The sequence below is a fragment of the Osmerus eperlanus genome, chromosome 23 (assembly GCF_963692335.1).
Source record: "Osmerus eperlanus chromosome 23, fOsmEpe2.1, whole genome shotgun sequence".
NCBI lineage: Eukaryota > Metazoa > Chordata > Actinopteri > Osmeriformes > Osmeridae > Osmerus > Osmerus eperlanus.
The window spans coordinates 3,622,973-3,633,328 of record NC_085040.1 but is presented as its reverse complement, the minus strand read 5'-3'; the positions used below and the strand labels follow the sequence as shown (position 1 = coordinate 3,633,328).

General features: G+C 44.5%; 1 protein-coding gene across 1 annotated transcript in view; it reads right to left on the bottom strand.

Annotated features, from left to right (window-relative positions):
* Nucleotides 1-2,682: 2,682 nt before the first annotated feature.
* Nucleotides 2,683-10,356, bottom strand: part of arap2 (ArfGAP with RhoGAP domain, ankyrin repeat and PH domain 2) — a 63,308-nt gene continuing 55,634 nt past the window's right edge. The window contains 7 exon segments of the mRNA XM_062449518.1: nt 2,683-3,039; nt 3,216-3,332; nt 5,035-5,098; nt 5,406-5,441; nt 7,440-7,522; nt 8,412-8,545; nt 8,898-9,026. Coding sequence (XP_062305502.1) covers nt 2,683-3,039; nt 3,216-3,332; nt 5,035-5,098; nt 5,406-5,441; nt 7,440-7,522; nt 8,412-8,545; nt 8,898-9,026 — 920 coding nt within the window.

Genomic DNA, 10,356 nt, shown 5'->3' with positions numbered 1-10,356 from the left:
ACTGACAGGATCATTATCGTCTCCCCGTGGGCCTCTGTGGAGAAATGTGAGCGAATTGCCGTGCAATTTTCACTTTGCCTTTTGCTGAGAGCTCACCCTTGCAAACATGTAAATGTAATCTCCTTGGTGATTTCCTTCCTGCTCATGTGAGACTGGCAGAGCTCCGCTATAACAGTCCCAGAATCTTGAAGAGGAATGATTCACATTTTCTCCATTCAATCACATGCGCTGGAGGGGGGGGGGGGGGGGGGGGGGCAGTGTGTGTGGGTGTGCATGTGTGTGTGTGTGTGAGAGTCTGTATGAATGTGTGAGTAGGGATGACACACTCTTAATCCAATACCAGTCACTTTTGGAAGCCTCAGTTATACATAATCATACACAGTTAAAGTGGTAAACTACTATAACCCCCATCACTCCAGCACCTCTCCGAACAACTCATCGCACAGTTCCAATATTGCCGTGTACGAACGGACCTATTTACACACACGTACCCATTCTCGCTAACGCAGATATTCATAATTTTACAGACCTCTTTCTGACACGGCAGTGGCTTATCATGGATCGAGAGCAAAATTGATGGAGCATTTATAGCCCCTCCTTGCCCCGCCCTCATTGGATTGCAATCGCAAAAGGCTTTTAATTAGATGAAGCTTGACTGGTTTAAACATACATTTTACAGCTGTGTCCAAGAATGGGCCGCTATGTCGTAAATATTTGTCCATCGACATGAATGCAGAGAGAGATTAAAGGAGGAGGAATGCATTCCGGGGGAGCTAAGATAGACTGCCGAATGAACTCAGGGCCGTAACTTTTCCTGGGGGTGTAAATCGCCGGGGCGTGCACCAGCCCTGACACATGTTAGTAGCGTGTTGAGGATGGGGGGGGATGGGGTCTACACGGGGTCAATGTATATGCCACTAAGGTGGATTTACAGTCGTCTGACACACAGGAAAAGAGATCATTCAGTTTTAGTGCTCGGGACTCTTTCAGATTCATTACTGCACTAATTCATACTTGGTCATGTGTAATTACACTGATAAAGAGGAAATTGAACACATTATGGGTGCATCTGAGACCTAAACGAATGTCATTAAATGTTTCTTCCTCTAATTATTTGTCTGTGTGCCTGTGTGTCAATCATTGAGACTCATCAAGATTCTGCTACCATAAACCCCTGAAGGAGCCGAAAAGTGTTCAATGCTGAGAGTAATCTGTTGTAACAGGATTCTCGTATAGGTTCTAAATGACCCCAAAAGTTTCAGGAATAAGTGTAGGTTGGTTTATTTGATGGTTCATTTAATATATCGTAATTACAATTATATTGGACACAAGTGCAATTTACACTACTCATTTATTTATTTACATTCCTACAAAAACATATTAGAAAGCATGAGGTATGTGACTACAACCATAAAGCAGAACCTGTGATTATGATATTAAGACACGAGCCAAAGAACAAGCAGCTGGTAAACACGCCATAATGAAAAATCTAATTTTAAAATGAATATTTCATGGGTGGACCTGCGCAACAATCGCCTGCGTGTGCATTTTCAGACGGAAATCCATTATTCAATAAGAGCATACGACTTGAGACCGGAGTTCATTTTTACATTGTACTACAATAGAAACGGGAACCTTTGATGAAGTCTATGAATAAAACAATGGTAAAAGAAGTTTGAGGCACATTCTAAGGGGGTAGCCCTTTTTGAATGAGTTTCGTAATAAAAATCCTATTAGTCACAGCCTAGGTGTTGCTCTGAGAATCTGCATGGAGGCTGGATCATATTTGACAACAGACATACTACTATGTTGATGGGGAGGAACATATCTAATGAATGAAATGCACTGTGTACATAATACATGTACAGAATTATGCAATCTATGTATTGGACGCATTCATATTCCATTCCAGAAAGTTAAAGCAGTCCTAAGACACAGCAAATAACAACATATGTTGTGCAATTCCACAAACACCCAAGAAACCATTAACTAGAATGAACAGTATGTACTGATGCAGACTCTTGACAACTCCTATTCATTATCAGTGTTTACTGCCTCAACAGCATTGTTGGAAGTTGTTCTGTGGCTGACAGTTTGGAAATGTTCTGGAATGTTGTGAGGTTTGAGAGAGAGCATGAGAGTGAGAGCAAGACAGCGAGAGAGAGAGAGAGAGAGAGAGAGAGAGAGAGATAGAGAGAGAGAGAGATATAGACAGACAGAAAGAGAGAGAACGAGAGAACGAGCGAGAGAAAGAGGTGGGAATAAATCATGGTTGTAGTGCTTTGGTCAGCTCCCTGTCCCCCAGAGCTATATACCCTACCTGACCCTCATCTCTTCCTGCACCTGTTCTCCTCACTCTCCAAGTTCTCAACAATTTCTTATTTTTTCAGTCTCATTGGCTCCATTTTTAGTCCTCTGTCCTCTTTCCAACTCTTTTTCTCAGTCTCATTTGGATCGTTTTTTTTTATTTGTCAGGGAGTCATTTATTGTGTCTTTCATCAACAGCCGCAATCAGGTTTTTTCCGCGCTCTCTCTACCCCCTCACTCTCTCCAGCCCCTCACTCTCTCCACCCCCTCACTCCGTTGGGAATTCCTAAATGTGCGTTGTCCTCTCCGTAAAAAGGGCGGCGTCCTCTCCACTCCGACCCCCCCCCCGAGTCTCTCCCCCGTTCTCTCCCCCTCTCAGCTCTCGTCTTTGGCGATGCGTCCCGTCTTGCTCAGCACCGTGTTGAGCTCGCGGAGAAAACTGGGGGGCATGGCACCCTCGCCGCCCCGCTGGGGCCTCCTGTTGGGGCCCCTGGTCCCGGGCTTAGGGGACAGGGGCAGGGGCATGGGCCCGGGCGCGGGGCGGGGGGAGGGGCAGCTTGGCAGGGTCGGCACGGAGGCTCTCTTCTGGCCCGCGTCAGGGATGCTGAGCTGGTTCTTTGGTTTCAGGCAGTCAGCCAGGAGGGTAGCCTTGAACAGGGCACTGCCCCCCACACCAGGGCTGGGCCCACCGTCACTCGGGCTGAGGTGAAGGGAAAATACTTTTTCTGGCGGCTGGAAAGCAGAGAGTGAAGAGTTTATTCCAAACCTTCCAAAATCCATTTTGACAAGATATAGTTACTCTTAAATCTCCTTAATCCTATGTGTGTTAGTCTGCCATACGACGGCATTTTTGTGTTAATCTGCTCATTCATTGTGAAGCGACCAACACTATACTCTAAAGTACATACTTGCTTGGGGATGTTGTGCTTGGTTTTCTGGCCACCAGCTACAGCTCTACCACTGGTGGCTTTGTGACCTACTGGTGTTTTGTGGTCGGTGCTCTTAGACCACAGGTCCGCTCCATGCTGAAAATCAATCCATTACAAGTCAGATGTAAGGGACACAAGGGAAAATAACCTGAACCTAACACCTAAACTATCACTGAGTTTCAAATCTGCCATGACCAATTCCATCCAGTATTGTTTGTATCATGTTAGCCTGGTTGTATCAGGCGTCACTGGTGCCTCTCCAGCCAGCCAGACCGAGGACAGTAGAGTGTGTGTGTGGGTCTCAAGGTCGTGACCCTGTGGTGTTAAACAGCCTAAGCTCTACCTTTGCCTTTAACTTCCCGCTCTTTTCCTGCTGACCCTTCAACCTGCGAACATGCTGCTCACTAACACACCCTTATTTCATCAGCGGTAGAACATGTTCTTGCACCTTTTGTAACCCCCCGTCCCTACGCCGTACTAAGTCAGTTTCCATGGAAACCCTGTCCTAGCAAATGCCTGCTAACAGGTAAGAGGAAGAATATTGAAGTGTTTTCTTTCCATGTCCTTATTATCGCTCTCTCTCTCTCTCTCTCTCTCTCTCTCTATCTCTCTATCTCTCTCTCTCTCTCTCTCTCTCTCTCTCTCTCTCTCTCTCTCTCTCTCTCTCTCTCTCTCTCTCTCTCTCTCTCTCTCTCTCTCTCTCTCTCTCTCTCTCTCTCTCTCTCTCTCACACACACACACACACACACACCTTATCTTTCGCTCTACCCATAGAGTACATCTCTAACCCTTTCAGTCTTTTCCTTATTAAGGAAACCATCTTTCTCCCTGCTCTGTCGCTTGATCTCTTTCCTCCGCCCTTCCTACAAGCCCCTGCGCTGAAACCGATGGTCCTGATACTAGGCGGCACCGGGAGAAAGTCTCGTATTTTGCAGCTCGCTACAGATTTAGTGGTCGGGAGCTGAATTAGAGTGGTGGAAGCTTCCGGATGGGCATGGAAGAGTTACCGCTCCCCCTTTAATAAACACCTTAAAAACTTTAGGTAAGTAAGCACATTCAGCTAGCACATCGGCCAAACATCGTCCTGCCATTTAGATCCATCTCCCTCTTAAAAGTATTGCTCTTTTTCCTACACACAGACTCTAATGCACTCAGAGCTTTTACAGTAAGTGCTAGCAGTAAACAACTAGAACACGTGATGTATCGCTGGCTTGTGGCGGAGCAAACGGTTAACATCAGAGGTTCTCAAATCACACCTCTGGCAAACCCTGCTCTGTTAAGTCTAGATGGTGGCTCATGCTGGATAATAGCGTCAAGCTACTGTAGGTCTTAATTATTTAAATGAATCATACAGTTATTTGCAGTGAATGATGTATTCTCTTTGCATTTCCGTTTTTTTCCTTTCGAGCAAGGGAACAGGCTACCTCACGAGAACCCAAATTTAGAGAAGAAAATCGAAGGGTTTGAGGAAGAAATAAAGACGAGAACTGCGAGGGGAGGACGACCAGAGAGAGAGAGAGAGAGAGAGAGAGGACAGGACGACAGACAAAGAGACCTCCTCCTGCACGTCTGAATGCTTTCGTCTGCATTATTGATGCGCGCTGTGCGCTCTCAGTCACAGGCGGTTACAACGCGGATGTGTCTGGAAGCAAAGTACTCTCTGTGTGATTGTCACAGTTGCAACAACTGGCTAAGGTCAGGTCCAGATCCAGATCCGATCCAGTCGTATGGATGTATGTGCAGTGCCATCTGCAGATAGTATGAAGCTTTACAGAGCCTATCGTTGAAGGACACTCACCATTTTGTGAATGATGTCAGTCACCCAGGTTACCTGTGACTCCTCCCCTTCACAGCAGAAATGCCTGTGGGATGAAAGGGTTAAAAGTGTATACACTTGCATGTCTGCACGTTATCTTTCTCCTTGACTACAACAGTATATGGTTGACGACGGTGGCTTAATCTTTACTTTTTTACATACACTTTTTGCATGTCACTTTGAATAAAAGTGTTTGCTAAATGACTATTTCCCATTTGAGTCATCTTAGTTTAGACTACCTTGGACAATTACTTTTCGACTGATGTAACTGCTTTTTAGGTCAATAGATCAGTACGTGTTCACTGTGTTCTGCTGTCAACAGTTGAATTGGTGAACCACTACAGTTTACCCACCATTGCTGTTTGTCTGTATAGATGGTGAAGCCCCAACTAGGAAAGGAGAGGGAAAGAGAGAGAGAGAGAGAGAGAGAGAGAGAGAGAGAGAGAGAGAGAGAGAGAGAGAGAGAGAGAGAGTGACAGAGAGTGACAGAGAATAAGTGATTCTCCACCGTTTTGGCACATTTCCAACAAATGTTTATTTTACAAAGATATTTCTGGAGGTTATAATCTTCAAAAACCTTTTGCTTTGAGACACAAATCTGGGGGGCTGGGGGGATAATGGAGTTTTGTAACATTGAAGGAAAGAGTTCAGATGGACAGACAATGATTTACTGCCAAGGCCTTTTTTTCCTCTTTTTTTTGTTTACAAGGTCATAATCACATTTTCATTCAAATGCAGGAAAAAAGTAGTTTCCGACATCAGTATACTGGAGGTTCATTAGTATTTTTAGATCTCATGTTAGTTTCAGACATCAGTATACTGGAGGTTCATTAGTATTTTTAGATCTCATGTTTATGCATAAAGTACAGGACACTTAGGTATGCTGTCATCTTGCACACTCAACCCTCATACATTTGTGGTTTTGTGTGAGTGTGTGTGTGTGTGTGTGTGTGTGTGTGTGTGTGGTGGTACAGTACAAGACAGTCGTGTAGTGTCTTGGTACAGTAGGTGGCTATACTGTGACTTTGAGGGATCCTAACCCCAAACCAAATGTGTGTGTGTGTGTGTTCGCAAATATGCACATACAGTGCTTATGACTACCCCGATGCATGAATAATCCAAAGATATGTCTGGTTTAAAAACAGCGACCAAAGAGTGCGCTCTTGATACTACTCATGACAGGGTGACATGAAGTTCATTGCTCTCCGCGGTCAAAAATCAATTTAACACACATTGAATCACTGGGAAATGACATTATTTGAACAAGGGCTCATCGCTGGTTCTAATTAGATTGATGTTTCTCGCTATTTTAAAATCAGCGGCAAAAGAGTGCGCTTGTGAAATGGTCACGATAGGACAATGTAAAGTTCATTGCTCTCCAAAAATCAATTCCCACACAATGAATCACTGGGAATTAACTGGATTTAAACAACGGTTGGTGGCCCGGCTCTGATCAAATTCATGTCTCTCGCTATTTGAAGTGGGTATCGGGCAAAACATCTTCTCAGATCTGGGTATAAGGTAAATCCCTTTCCTCGGAGGTGAGTATACCTGCACCGTTTGTTTAGGACCACCCTCAGTGGGACAACATACTCTGTAACACCCCTGTTAGACTGGGACTGCAAAAGAGAGGAGAGGAGAGGGGGGAGAGCAAAGGAAAGAGAACACTTTCAGAACTCTAACAGAGGAGGAGAGGAGGAGAGAGGAGAAAGCCCCCAGCATGCCTTGACTAGCACAAGCTCTCTCTTAACTCAACATTTCTCTATTACAATACTACTCAATCTTTACTGTTTCCCTTCCAATTATCTCTTTCCATATCCACTCTCACCCCCCAAATGCCTCATTCCCTTATCCTGTTATTCTGCCCTCTAGGATGGAGAAACTCATACAATCACTGGCTAGACTCATTTTTCATGCTTCTCCTTGACTCTAATTCCGACACAGCAAAAATTAAGAGGAATGATAATTGGGCAATGTGAAACAGTGGGCTGGCATCCTCCACTTCTTTGCAGAAAAAAATGCTGCCGTCTTGACAAGAGTAATAAATTAGAATATTACATTATTATATATTTTAAATAAAGTGGTAGCACTGTTTCTCATTGTGAGAAGCGGGGCTGATCATTTGTATTTGTTAATGCACAATTATGTTTAATCTATTTCATGATTGGGAATATTAAAAGCAAACTGAGGGTGGTTGGGTTGATTGCATAGTCCGGGAGTTTGGGCACTTACAGTTAAACAAGAGGGATTTAAATCGTGGAGAAGAGAAAACACACAATAACCCTTTTATAAGTGTTAATAACAACAATAATCCCTCCATCGTAATGATACGCTAAGCACCATTTTCCTTCCCAGTCCAAAACAGACACAGTATTCTACATGTCTACCTGGTTGGAGGTTTCAGTTTCTTCTTGAGGCCCAGGTAACACTTCCCACACTTGATTGGGATCTCTCTCTCTGGTTTAGTGTTCTGGAAGAGACAGTGGCAATTCTAACGTTGTAAAGTAAAGTACAAGAAAGGGCTACCAGAAGGCTAAAATGTCTACCAGTTTAGTGAAATGACACGTGGAAAAATGTCAGCAGTTTGTCTCTTCCTTGGCTCCACCCACCTATAATCCCAACATCCCCCCCCAACAAGCCTTAACGCTCATTGTCACAGAGGCTTTGAAAAAGAAATGCCTCAGAATATCAATTAAATTTCCGCTACAATGATAATTTCCACCTTCTTCATGCGATAATTAGCCACATTGCCGAGTGTGCCCGATACTACACTAATTAAGGCAAAGAACAGCCTTCATTCAAAGCCTCCTCGCCTCTTCCTCCACCCCCTCCCCCCTCCCCCCGCCCTCCCCCTCCCCGCTCCGCACCATCCCTCCACCTCCATCAATTATTAACACATCTTCACACTCGTTTACAAAACTGTGTCTCAACTGGAGCAACGAGCTCTGAAAGGGGCGCCTCGGGGGGACCCTTGTACCCTGCGTGCCACGCGCACATTTCCACGGGTTCTAGATCCAGAGAGAGAACTCAGATCGGCCTACGCAACGGAACACTCGTCCCGTCGGGGGAGCGTAGAGAGAGTGATTTGAATCTGGGAATCTAAACATAATGAGAGTTCCTTTCTTCTAGTAGAGCAATGCTAACTTTAAGTAGGGAGAAATAGACCCATTTGGAAAAAGGCGATTTCGATAGAACTAACACTTTACCAAACACAAAACAGTATACCGTCTTTAATCCTGAACGATGACCCCGCTCTACAGAAGGACCTGCCTCTGTTAGTCTTTTGTTAAATAGTGTGGTTCCCCCCCAAACCCTTGACCACTACACACTAATAAAGACCATTCCCAAAGTGAACCTACTTTAATGTCTTTATACAGGAGCAGCTTGTCATCCTTGAGGACAACATATCTGTCCTGGAATTTACTGGCAGTTAGCAGCTTCGAGGATCCATCCCTGTACTTCAAGTAGTTGCCTTTCAGACACTGCTTCTGTCCTGGTGGGATGGACAGGAGGAAGAGGGGTCAAAAGTACGTGAGACACAAGCCTAACCTGTATGCATCACTGTATGTACTAGACTGAGAGTAGTGTGTGAACCAGTGTCATTGCAGTATGTATCTATTGCTTTGACACAACAAACAAACGCTTACTTCTTGCTGCACATTTATAATCAAACTGTAGATATTTTTTTATACTATTAATATATCTGCTGAAATGGCTTGTTTGAGGATTTTCAATCACATGTGTGTGTGTGTGTGTGTGTGTGTGTGTGTGTGTGTGTGTGTGTGTGTGTGTGTGTGTGTGTGTGGGCAAGTGAGACTTTGAGGCTCTAAGCATCTCTGACTCACCTAAACGTTCAGAACCTGTTTTGACTCCTTTGAACTTTTTGATGACAAGGAAGGCGGAGCTAGGGTCGTCCATTGTGCTCCATTCCAATACCTGTTCTAGAACCTTCTCCTTGTAGTGCAGTGGTCGTTCTGGCAAAAGCAAATAAAACAAAAAGTGTGGAAAAATAAATACATTTTGCCAAGACGTACTGTATAGAAATCATGCCCCTGTGATCTGGGCTATTGTGGGTGAACAAAGCCTAACTCCCCTCAACAACAAAAAATTACATCTCCAAGTCACTGAACGATAATTATCTAAAATGCCATCAGGAAAATCCTATCAGGAAAACACAAGACCATTAGTTGGATGTTTTATTTCCTCCCCACTTTCATTATTGTGTAGTTCAAATTTGCAATTATCCTCAGCAAATCTGAACATGATTAGAAAACACACTCATGTGCAAAATAGACCTATTATCATGTCCTAATTTGCTAACAGAGTAATATGGCACACGCTATCAGTTGGAAGCATCACTTATACATCACCCTGCATCCTGCTCCAGTCCTGCTTCCAAAGCATCGGCCTATCCAAACAACTGCCTACTTTTCACATGCTAGAAAAACAAAAAACTTGCAGTGGGATAACCTATTTACAGAATGGAGGTTTATCTCCCGGGATCTTTGCAGACCTGGGCCATGAAATTAGTTACCCGCTTTCCTCCAAATATTAGCTTCCCTTTTCCACCCATTACCACAGATAAAGGTGTTTATCTATAGAGGGCCTTCAAAATCCTAATTACCTAACACTGTCTCTCCCCTCTTGCTGGTCGCAGGCAAAAACTGTCAAAACAGCAGCTTCAGAATTGCCTGGATGTTTATTCGACGGCAAAACATGTTGTCTCACCGCAAAGAAATATGCTGAACCATCAGCAAATACCCTCAGTATTCCACAGACCTCCATTTTTAGATGAGGACAGCCTGTCCTTTGGAACTTTGTTCAAGGGGGCAACAAAATAAATGGGACGCAAACTCGATGAACTTGGAGAGAGGAGCACACGGAACACCAGAGAAGCACCTTCTCGGAAGACTCCTGTTCCCCCACAACCTCCCACTGGGAAGGTGTCTGACATGAGGCTGTGTGCAAACCAACCCACTGAGGTGGGTGCAGGACTGGTAAAACCTCACAACACGCTACAAAAGCGATGATTCATTCATGCAGCCATCAGACTAATTCCTGAGTGTGGGCGGCATCCATTGACGCAGGTTCATTACAGAGGTCGCCTCATCTTCTAATCATGGAGCCTGGAGATGAGGGGAGTGTGTCCCTTGCATGTGCCCTGCATGAAAATAGCCCATCAAACACTGCCTTGTGAAATCCAATCACTAATTTGAGGAGTGTCGATGGAGTAAAAAGTTTGGGGTGCAGGCTTTGATTGGAAAGGCTAGATACATGGGCTTATGGTTAAAGGGGCTTCGAATG